Source organism: Ochlerotatus camptorhynchus, unplaced genomic scaffold (assembly GCF_037179485.1).
Source record: "Ochlerotatus camptorhynchus isolate MF236.1 unplaced genomic scaffold, CSIRO-AGI_Acam_v1.1 ptg000017l, whole genome shotgun sequence".
Classification (NCBI taxonomy): Eukaryota; Metazoa; Arthropoda; class Insecta; order Diptera; family Culicidae; genus Ochlerotatus; species Ochlerotatus camptorhynchus.
Window position 1 is genome coordinate 1,054,330 of NW_027040509.1, and position 12,302 is coordinate 1,066,631.

Consider the following 12,302-nt stretch of genomic DNA (forward strand, 5'->3'; position numbering starts at 1 on the left):
ATTAATTATATGATTTGAGTAGTAGCTATACTGAAGATCCGAGAGATGTCGCCCCTTCAGTGGTAGGAAAATCATTTTTACAGTATGGAAAATATCAGAAAATACACGATTTGTGACTAAACATGCTTTCACATAAGGAAACAAATAAACGAGTGTTTACCTTATCACCATAGTAATATACTCGTGCAATTTGTGTGCATCTAAAACTGCCCATAAAGACGATAATGAATAAAAACTGAAAATTTTCATGCATTTCCAAATGGTTTCCTACCATTCCCATACATTCGAAAGTGACTGGCCCTCTGTATGTGGATGATGTCAAAAGCAACAAAACATGATTAATTGACTATGCGCGCCACAGGTGGCGGTACTACCAACTACAATATTTTTAAATTTACCGTTAAATGCTTGTTCGATGAACAGCTTGCGAGTGTTATGTCTGTTTGTCTGTGGTTAAATACTAGAGGTTAAATGTTCAATGTTAAATCGTACATATCACATGTTACATGTTGTTTGCTACTTGCTACAAGTTACATGCTAAATGTTAAATGTTGCATGTAACATGAAACATGTAACATTTAGCATTTAAAATGTAACATTTAACATGTAGCATGTTCCATATTATATGTAACATGTAACATTTAGCATTTCAAACACAATATGTAACATTAAACATTTAACATTAAACATTTAACATTAAACATTTAACATTAAAAATTTAACATTTAACATTAAACATTTAACATTAAAAATTTAACATTAAACATTTAACATTAAACATTTAACATTAAACATTTAACATTAAACATTTAACATTAAACATTTAACATTAAACATTTAACATTAAACATTTAACATTAAACATTTAACATTTAACATTTAACATTAAACATTTAACATTAAACATTTAACATTAAACATTTAACATTAAACATTTAACATTAAACATTTAACATTAAACATGTAACATTAAACATTTAACACTAAACATTTAACATTAAACATTTAACATTAAACATTTAACTATAAACATTTAACATTAAACATTTAACATTAAACATTTAACATTAAACATCTAACATTAAACATTTAACATTAAACATTTAACATTAAACATTTAACATTAAACATTTAACATTTAACATTTAACATTTAACATTAAACATTTAACAATAAACATTTAACATTAAACATTTAACATTTAACATTAAACATTTAACAACTAACATTTAACGTGCAACATGTAACATGTAACATTTAGCAATTAACATTAAGCATTTTATATTTTACATTCTACATTTAGCATTTAACATATTACATGTAACATGTAACAATTAACAATTTACATCTAACATATAACATTAAATATTCAGCATTAAGCTAACATTTATACAATTATCGTTCAACATTTGGCACTTAACATTCAGCATTTCACATTCAAATTAAATTTTAATATTTAAAATTCCAAATTTAACATTAAGCATTTAACATTAAACAATAAGCATGTTAAAGTGTTACATGTAAATTGTAACAATTATGATTTAACATTTAGCATTTAACATTAAACATTGACAATTCACATTTAACATCTAACATATTACATTTAGCATTTAGCATTTAACCTTTAGCATTTAGCATGCAACATTAAGCATTGAACAATTAACAAATAATATTTAAAATTTTACATTTAACTTTTAACAATCAACATTAAACATTTAACAATTAACAGTAAACGTGTAACATTTAACATTTAAAATTTAACATGTAACATTTAACATGTAACATTTAACATGTAACATTCGCATGTAACATTTAACATGTAACATTTAACACGTAACATTTAACATTTAACAAAACCAAAATGCCGGCTATATATAAAATGTACTTAAATTTCTTCTAAAATTATTCATATTCATTTTATAACATATGAAATCGCAGTTACCTATAGTCGATCACCATTTAATTTCAATGGCACTACAACCAACCGGTCAGCACTCGTCTTTATTTCAGCTACCGTGGGGACGTAATTTGTGATTAGCCCCGGTCCCTTTCATTATCATTATTTATGTACGGTCCTTATATTTGAAATGACGATTCACATTCATCTAGTGATGGCCGATTTTGATTCGAATAATAGATTAATCGATTAACGAACCGATTGGGCCTCCCTTAGCTCAGTCGGTAAAGGCGCAGTGAGGGCGACCCCGGCGTAGTGGTTAGCATTCATACATCTCACGCCAAAGTCACGAGTTCAAATCTCACCCCCGGACAAGTCACGAATGACCCAAGAGCGTTAAAGACTATAAAAAAAAAAAAAACGGCGCAGCTACAAAGCAAGACCATGCTGGAGGTGGCTGGGTTCGATTCCCGGTCCGGTCAAGGAATTTTTCGGGTTGGAAAATTGATCGACTTCCCTGGGCATAGGGTATGATTATACTTGCCACTCAATTATACTATAATGCAGAAATGGTACAGGCATCGAAAGCTCTCAATGTGGAATAACTGTGGAAGTAGTGCATCTAGAAGTAGAACACTAAGTTGAGAGCACGCAATAAGCTTTATGCGATATGCAATAAGCTTTAAATGCGAAGAAGAAGAAGAAGAAGAAGAAGAAGAAGAACCGAAAAGTAAAATATTTGTAATCGGTTATATCATGCCGATATAAGCATTAACTTCTCCAGAGGATCATCACCTATCGGTTCAAACATGTGCTGCACATGGTGGAAATATGACAGCACAGCGAACAAAAAATAATCGATTAGTTGTTAATCGAGTTATTAGAAAATGGGACATCTCTGATTTTGATGTGATTGTTTTGAAAAAAAGAGTACAAAATTCCATCTCTACCGAGGGGACAGCAAAACCACAAAATTACCTTGTATACGGGGGGTATTTATTGGATGAAAGGGACCGTGAAAGAGGACACTAAAATTGAAAGTTTTTCTTCCGACAGTTTCATCTTAGTACAACCACAGACAAACAGACATAACACTCGCAAGTTGTTCATCGAACAAGCATTTAACGGTCAATTTAAAAGTATCGTAGTTGGTAGTACCGCCACCTGTGGCGCGCATGGTCATTTTCCTTGCGTTTGACGTTTACACACTACCGCCATCTGTTCAGCGTACTACCCACCACAATGTACTCAACAGATAATGTTTCAGCGACGATGTTTTCCACTGAGAAATATTCAATGTGTTATGTCTGTTTGTCTGTGGTACAACCATAGCGGTAACTCTAAAACCAGAAGGTCCCAAAGAAACGTGCTCAACTTTTTGGCTCAGCTCTGGTACTCTCTTCGGTTCCAAGCTAATCGATGCACCCCTCGAAACATTGGAAAATCCACGAACCCCTCATTTTATCTGTCAAACTTTCATACACACTTATTCTGGTCAACTCAAAATTGAGTCGAATGTACTCATCTCAGCGGCAAGTAGGGCTACTCAAAATTGAGTAGCCTTATGTTGACTCACTTTTGAGTAAACTATAGGATTTTGCTGACTGAGTGGCTTTTACTTAGTTTGACATTTCTCGTTTACTCAGTTTTTGACAACTCGATACATCGGATGAAAGTGAGTACGATCGACTCACCCGGTGAGTAAGCTGAAGTTAGCGTGTAGCGAATCAAAACAAATCAAGAGCAAATTTTAATTATGTCGTAAGTAACATTCGCACCAATCCGAGAAAAATAAAGTTTTGTTTTGATGACCGAAAAGTTATTCCTATTTCCAAGTAAACACATATAATCTCATAGTGATAGCAATGTTTAACATATTTAGCAGGGTTTTAATCATACAAATGCAAATCGCTAGCTTTCATGCTAAAAAATACTGGTTTTTGAGTCAAAAGTTATTATACGTCGTTTGGTGGCCCCTATTGTTACTTAAGTCAAAGTGTATTTACCAGGATATTCGGGAGAATTATCAATTACGTCTCCTTACGTGCAGCCCATTCATCATTTTAGGACCACCGAAATCATCTTAGCAACAAACAGTTCGATTTATTCACTTTAATAATAAGAAAGAGAAACGACGAACGTACACTTTTCACGGGTTTCTCAGCGCTGTTACTTAAGTCAAACGGCAACTCCATAGAAATTGGGTGACTTAAGTAACATCGAAAACTATTTTGATCAGAAGGTGATTACGTCAAAAAGCAATTTGGCTGGCAAATAAATTAAAAAATGGGATTTGATCCTATATTCGGTCAGTATATAGTGTAATAGCAGGAGAATCGATTGACACTGATAGCTCGACTTTGTTTACCTTTGTTACATTCGACGTAATGAAAATTTGCTCTTGAAATATAGTGTAGTACTACACTCCGAAAAATATTCACGTCCGATTGACGTGAAAACATAGGTGGTTTGCGTTCACCCTATTTTTCACGTAACTTTTACCGGAATTGCACGTAGCCGATCAAAATTCAGTTTCAATTATCTACGTGATTAGTCAGGTAAATAAGACCTGATTTCCACGTACTGCTTACTTGAAATCGGGGTGAAAACTACTCGATATCTGGTAGCTTTTACGTGACATTCCGTTTTTTTTTAAAATGCTTTTCATGTAATTTGTTCGTGAATTTTTAATGAGAACAATGGTAAGTATATATAGAAGCAGTCAATATTATGCAAATTTATCGGGAAGATATAAATTTCACGTGTTTAAATTAATACTTATTTTACTCATAAAATTGTAAATATTGACTTATTGATTATTATAAGGTAGAAACGTGTATGAGTGTATAAGGTAGAAACGTGTATTTATTTCTGACAAAATATTGTTTGCAGACTGAAAATGCTGATGCCACCGTCGGAAATTGCTACTAGAAAAAGGCTACATATAATCATAAATAAATTAATGTAAAAGAATCTAATTACCGTCCAACTGCTGAGAACTTTTGAATATTTGAGGAGTTCTTCCACCACGCTCGGTAACGCCATATTGATTTTTTTTTGCATACCTGAAAATCACGTAAATCTCGTTTCGCGGAAATATCGAAGTCCCAAACACACAAACACAAATACACTAAATCTGTTTACGTGAATGTACGGTCAATTTCACCAACATTTTTAGAGGACATGACGTGTAATGCAGGTCAAAGTTACTAACGTCACGTAATATTTGAGATTTTCTAAATACAGATCAGGTACGTGATATTTCACGTAAATCCGACGTGAAGATTTTTTAGAGTGTAAAATTTTTACTAGAATGGGGTACGTTAATTGATTTCCTTGGACCAATAGGCAAGTCAAGTAGTGACCCAATTTAAAATCGATAGTTTCATATTGATTGTTGCTACAACCACCGACAAACCGACATGAATGATCATACAAATTACAAAAATATTTCTGATTAAAGCACAAAACTGACATCTGCCGTCGTGTTCGCGGAAAATATGTATCCTAGCCTTTGGTTCATGTCTAATCTATTTCGGACAAATTATTGCTGATTGCATCTGAAACTGGACTGTCCCAAAAATGCAAAAAGTGTGATAAAAGTGCACGTTTCCGTCAAATCGTTTTGATGTCTTCGGAGCACTTATTGCTTGCATCATAAGGAATAAGTGCACCGAAGACACCAAGACGATTAGACGTAAACTTACGGTTTTATCAATAAGTGAAAACGCGCTTATTAGTCCAATTTGGTGTGAAACGCGCAATATTTTTATCTAGATAAAACAGTTCTATGGATTTGACAGATGGGATCGCTGTACATTTGAATCAGCCGTTATGGATTCTCGATCAAGAGTTAAGTTTAAGTTTCATGTCGGTTTGTCGGTTCTACAATAGTCTTTTGTGTGCACGCGCGTGAAAACGCTTCAAGGAGTGCTTTGACGCTATTGCGGACGCTTCACTAAACGCGTTACTATGTCATCGGCTTTAGGCCTATATGAATAATTTAGGTGCAAATCAGTTCAGATCTGTGGAAAATCGTAAAATAAGACAATTACTGATGGAAATTTGCAAGATGTTCAATGAAAATTGCTTTAACTTGCGTTGTGAATCCTTATTCTGCTGTAACAAACGGTTTGGTTGACGTTTCCTCTCAAAGTCGACTGGCGACATTGCATTAAAAGACCTTAAATTAAAGTTTCATGAAACATCACACAATTGTCAGTTCTAGAACTCAGCCTATTGATTATTTCCTTTTTTTTTCGAAAAGCGGCTCGTCTAATCGAAATGAGGTCTGAGAAAAAGTTGTAGGAAAATGGATTGTCTTTTCAGAAAAATATACACAATGATAAAATATCACAATTTTTTGTCAAACAATTATAATAACTGTTAAAGTTGTTGCTGCCCCAAGAGATCAATCATGCGAAATTTCATGGAATTCGAAGAGGGTAAAATAGAATCGATTCGCCAGTTGTCGTGGCGCGTGGATTTGCGCTATTAACATAATTTATTACTGAAATTTGGAATAGATTTGGCTTAATTGTACTTTAAGCTTAGTGTTGCAGTTTTACCCCGTCTTCCCCTACTACTGGTCAGGAATTGTGGAAGCATAAAAAAGACCGAAAAGCAAAAACAGAAGATAATCCAGTTACGAATAGAGGGAATACAGGGCAAAACAGTAGATGCCCCCATTTATAATCAAATGAACTTATTTTGGTAAAAAAAAAATCCGACACTAAGAACTTTCTTTTCTGTACATTTATTCAACTTTACTCGGCTCCGCAGAGTTTTTGGCTCAACAAATAAACGAATTAAAAAAAAAGTGCTTCAGGTACTACTCATTGTCAAATTAATTTGTTATCATCTCCCTCACGGCCCGTCGCAGCACTTTTCCAGCAGCCGAGGTCGGCAGTCGATCCACGAAATGCACCCCACCCCTCAGCCGTTTATGATCGCTCACCTGCCCGTTGACTATGTCCAACACTTCCTTTTCCGTTAGGCCCGAGCCTTCCTTCCGCACGATGACAGCCGTTGCCAGATCCGAAGATCGATCCTCCACCGGAACTCCCGTCACGCAAACCTGCTTCACTCCATCGATCTTCTCGATCAAGGCTTCCAAATCCGATGGCGAAATTTGGTAATTTTTATACTTGATAATGTCCTTGATCCGGTCTACCACGTACATATACCCGCCCTGGTCGAAATAACCAATGTCACCGGATTTGAAAAAATCTTCCTCGTCGAATGCATCCTTCGTGGCTTGCTCGTTGTTGAGGTACCCCTAAGGAACAGGAAAGTCTCAAATTTCTGTTGCAAATCTTATCTTCAGAACCTTTACCAAAATCTTATGCTTATATCTCAGTCGTATTTCACCTCGCTCCAGCGGACCGAGCCTCCGATCGCACTCATCGACGACCTTGACCTCCAGATTCGAAATCAACGTTCCAACCGATCCAGCGACGAACGGAGTATCGGCTGCCGTGATGATTCCGATTTCCGAAGTACCGTAGACGGACTTTGTTACGCCATTCGGCAGCCGATTTGCCAGTTTGGTTCGCAGCTCCTCGGATACGATCGCCCCGCCCATGGTCCACCGCTTGACGCTGCTGAAGTCTGCCCCAGCAAAGCGCGGATGGCTTACCAACGAAGCCACATAGGACGGAGGAGTGAAAACATCCTCCACTTTGTACTGCTCAATAATGGCTATCAGTGCTTCTTCACTGAACGGTTGTCTGGTGATAACGCGTGCTCGCTGATTGTACAGCGACGTCAGAACGGCAAACATCCCCGTTGCCCAGAACAGGGCACTGTAGTTGAAAATCGGGCCGGCGTCCAGTTCTCTGTAAGGTGAGCCAAATTTATTATTTACTTTCTACTATTACTGATAATCACTTACTCAGTGAAGACATCGTTCTCAATCAAATGGGCATGAGACAAACAGACGCCCTTCGGGAGCCCTGTTGTTCCAGACGAGCATAGGATAATGGCTAGCAATTTCTTTGAATCGCCTAGATATTCGGGCACGAATTGATCTTCATCTTCCACAGATCCAAGCAGCGTATCAACCCCCTTGGACATCCCTGCACTCTTCCCCAACACGAACATCATCGGTTTATCTTTGATGGCTTCCCTAACGGCCTGCTGTACAACGTTTAGATTTTCTTCATCGCAGAACACCACCTTCGATTGCGTTTGTCGCATCATGTGAGCCAAATCGTCCCGGTTGAACACCGGTGCCAATGGATTCACCACCAATCCTATCGTAAGGCATCCCATGTAAACTGGAACTACATTTTCACTGTTGGTACAAACCAACGAAACCATGTCGCCTCGACGGCATCCCAGTTGCTGGAGATTCAACGCGACCCGCACTATTCTACGTTTCATCTCGTCGCACCGCAAATGACTACCGTGGTCGGCGTCGATTTGAATGATCTTTTCCGGCGTGCGGGACAGAAGGTTCCACACGATTTGACCAATGTTTGCCTCCGGGTTGAGAATGCTCGGCTGAATTTTGCCCCGCCACAGTTTGGATTCGCGATCGAAGCAGGCCATCGTGGGCGGTGATGTGTGTCGCAAGGCTAACTAGATTTTGCGTCTGGACGCGATGAAGCGCTCGATGCTACTGAGAGAAGCTGGATGAGAGGAATAGTAGTTCTGATGGTCTGTGCTGGTGATATTTGCAAACTGGGTGGAATGGTAGATTACTCGTTTAGGTAAATACTGACGCTAATATTGTTATCGCATAAGGAATTATTAACGAGCAAACCAACACATGGAAATGATCCGGCACGTGCTTCGGTTGGACGACTAGGGGTACTTGATAATGCATGAGTAGGTTGTTCAAGCAAGTTAGTTTTAGTCACAATTGATATTTTCAATGGAAATGCTTGAATATTACCCATATTTTCAAAATGCTTGCTTTGAAAAAGTTGGTTGATTTTCCTTTGTTCCTATGAATAGGACACAATCTGGGAAGCACTGATATGAAGCAAACTCCGTCGATTATAACCAGGCCTATTCTGCGCGGCGTGTGAGGTGAGGTGATACGCTCTCACTTGTGAAGTGACAATTGTCACCTCGGGTGAGGTGACTCTCCGTGCAAATCAAATGGAGACCCACCTTCTCGGATTTCACATTTTTGCTAAAATTCAGCCATTTTGAATCTGGTAAATTTTCAACATGGCGTTTAAATTTTTCAACAAATTGTAGCACGGAAACGGAATTTTTTCATAGAAATAGTTGTAAGTAGCATAGACTAAGTTTCTCTTTTTCTTCGGCAACATTTCTATTTGACTTACTTAACGATCCTGCGCACCTCCAGGGGTGCAAAGGGCATTTGTGAAAGATTTCCATCCTGGGTGATTACTAGCTTTGGCCTTGACCTGTGCCCAAGTCAAATTTCGGTCAACGTTCTTAATTTCACTGTTTAGGCTCCGCCGCCACGAGCCTCTGGGGAACAATCAATACGAAACTAACAATTTTAAATTGGCTCACTACTTGACTAGCCTATTGGTCCCAAGCAAATCGACTAACGTACCCCATTCTAGTATAAATTCCAGTACTACACTATGTTTGTTTTGATTCGCTATGAAAGTTCGACAGATAAAATGAGGGGTTAGTGGATTTTCCTATGTTTCGAGGGGTGAATCGATTAGCTTGGGACCGAAGATAGTACCAGAGCTGAGCCAAAAAGTTGAGCTTGTTTCTTCGGGACCTTCTGGTTTCATAGTTACCTCTATGCTCTGGGTCTGCCTCTGCTGCGATGTCCTGCTAGATTCCAGTCCAGTGCTTGCTTGCAGATTTCGTTTCCGCTCCGTCGTAGTGTGTGGCCGACCCACCTCCACTTCCGTTCACGAATTTCTGTCTCTATCGGCTTCTGATGGCACAAACAATGAAGCTCGGAATTTGAGATCCAATTGTGGGGCCACCAGGCACGAATTATGTACCGCAGACATCGGTTGATAAACACCTACAGCTTCTGAGTATTCTCCGCTAGCGTATAACAGCACAGACTTCACGTTCGAGTTAAACATTCGGATTATGGTGCGTCGACTGATCTGATTCGCTCTCCATACATTTCGCAAACTGGCAAAAGCAGCCCTCGCCTTCTTAATCCGTGCACCTATGTCGCTCTTGATGCCGCCGCCCGACGCTATCTGGCTGCTAAGATATTGGAAGCTTTCGACTTTCTCCACTGCCTGCCCAGCTACCGTGAAATTGGAACGGTTTTCCGTGTTGACATCCAACGATTTGGTCTTGTTGACGTTGATGGTTGGACCTGCTTCAGAGGAGCGTTCCACAAGGACGGCGAGCTTACTCTGCATGTCAGAGCGCCGCTGTGCTAATAACGCAACATCATCAGCCAACTCGAAGTAATTGAGATGCTCCATAGTAATAGGCTGCCACAGCAACCCACGGTTCGGTACACGGTCAACGGATCCAACCATTATCTCGTCGATTACGATGAGGAACAGTAGCGGTGATAATATATATCCTTGCCTCACACCCGCGATTACCCGAATCGGGTCAGACAAAGCTCTTTTGACGATCTTATCAGGGACTCCCTTGCGTCTCAGAGTGCCCCACAGGTTTTCGTGGTATAGTCGGTCGAAAGCTTTTTCGTAGTCAATGAATACCAAGTACAGGGACTCTTGGAACTCATTGACCTGCTCCAAGATGATGCGGAGCGTGACAATATGGTCCACACAGGATCTGCCAGCACGGAATTCTGCCTGCTGTCGTCGGAGAGTCGCGTGGATCTTCTCCTGTATCCGATTGAGGATAACTTTACACAGAACTTTGAGAACAATACACAGTAACATGATGCCTCGCCAGTTGTCGCATACAGTTGGATGCCCCTTCTAGGGGACTTTTACCAAGACGCCCTGCATCCAGTCGGCCGGAAAAGTCGCGGTGTCCCAGATATTGACGAATAGTTGATGCAACATTTGTGAGGATAGAATGGGGTCAGCTTTGAGCATCTCTGCTGATATGCGATCGACCCCCGGGGCTTTGTTGGACTTCATACTTCGGATGGCTGCTTCGATCTCCTGCAATGATGGAGCTTCAGTGTTGACGCGAGTAACGCGCCTCACTCTTGGCGGATCATGCCGAGATTTTGATGGTTGGTTGACCGTTGAAGCTTCGAGAAGTTGTTCAAAGTGCTCAAACCAACGTTTTAACTGATCTATTTAAACTGCGTGTTAATCTGCTGTTCTATTATCGGTAACTCGAAATCAGCAACATTTTTTCGTGCTTAGGCCGTTCGTAATGCTGGTGTATTTTATATGGACTATTTCAACTTGAAACTAGAACAAAAACGCACCCTTGCAAAGCTGAGTTGCAATTTCATTATTCGAGCACTAGTTTGCATCATATTTGCAACTGATTAACTATTCTGTTTTATTTGAGGAAGTTAAAGGAAAGGGGTGTAAGTGACTTTGATGGATTCTCATCATCGACTTTCTTTTTCGTTAATAATTCAGCTGCAAACACATTCCTTGATTTGTGTGCCATTCTGGATGCTAGATGAGAACCCATTTTATCAAACTATGTGGCAGAAATAGCGCAAAATCTGTTTATAAAGGTGTGGCTATCAAAAGAGAAAGTCGATGAAGAGAATCGATCAAAGTCACTTACACCCCTTACCTTCTAACCCCCTCATTTCTGAGCGGATTTGAAACACGAATGGAACTCTGTTGCAAATTTCTATGGATGTATTTTTGGAGCTTCTAATCTAACAGATGGCAGATGGCCAGGGGAAAACGAGGTGACGAAAGGAAATCTCATGCTGCTACTGTTCGGAGTCGACAAATTGATCGAGCAAATAAAATTGCATGTCTGAGGAAGTCAGATGACCTGGGGGCAAGACAGCTGCACTCAGAGTAAATATATTTGCAGCGAGTAAATTTGAGTTACTCATATTTACTCAAAAATGAACAAAGTAGTCTCGATTTTCTGATCAAAGAAATATCGTCTGACAGCATATTTCGTTTGAAGCATCTGTTCGCACATTTGACCGATTGAATCGCTCGTTTAACAAATCGAATTGTGGACAAACGAAATGCTACCATAGAGGTAACTCTAAGACAAGTAGGTCCCGAAGAAACGTGCTCAACTTTTTGGCTCACCTCTGGTACTATCTTCGGTCCCAAGCTTGTCGAATCACCCCTCGAAACATAGGAAAAACCAATAACCCCTCATTTTATCTGTCAAACTTTCATAGCGAATCAAAACAAACATTGCGTAGTACTAGAATTTCGACTAGAATAGGGTACGTTAATCGTTTGCTTGGGACCAATAGGCTACTAAAGTGGTGAGCCAATTTAAAATCGTTAGTTTCGTATTGATTGTTGATGCTACTGTGGTGGTTTGACTGAACGACGGTTTTACGGGGCTTGGATGC

At 39.1% G+C, this 12,302-nt stretch overlaps 1 protein-coding gene across 1 annotated transcript; it reads right to left on the reverse strand.

Moving 5' to 3' along the window:
- Positions 1–6,383: 6,383 nt before the first annotated feature.
- Positions 6,384–8,513, reverse strand: LOC135702190 (uncharacterized). The gene is made up of 3 exons (XM_065223220.1): positions 7,791–8,513; positions 7,233–7,734; positions 6,384–7,175 (listed from the first exon to the last, which is right to left on the reverse strand). The coding sequence occupies exons 1-3, from the start codon at positions 8,447–8,449 to the stop codon at positions 6,744–6,746; spliced, it is 1,593 nt and encodes a 530-aa protein (XP_065079292.1). The 5' UTR covers positions 8,450–8,513; the 3' UTR covers positions 6,384–6,743.
- Between the last annotated feature and the right edge of the window lie 3,789 nt (positions 8,514–12,302).

Bases quoted from the DNA above. Each gene is read 5' to 3' on its own strand.
- LOC135702190 (XM_065223220.1), bottom strand. From the start codon at position 8,449: ATGGCCTGCTTCGATCGCGAATCCAAACTGTGGCGGGGCAAAATTCAG. The intron at 7,735-7,790 runs GTAAGTGATTAT...CTCACCTTACAG, and splicing joins GAGAACGATGTCTTCACTGA to AGAACTGGACGCCGGCCCGA. The intron at 7,176-7,232 runs GTAAAGGTTCTG...CCTGTTCCTTAG, and splicing joins GATATAAGCATAAGATTTTG to GGGTACCTCAACAACGAGCA.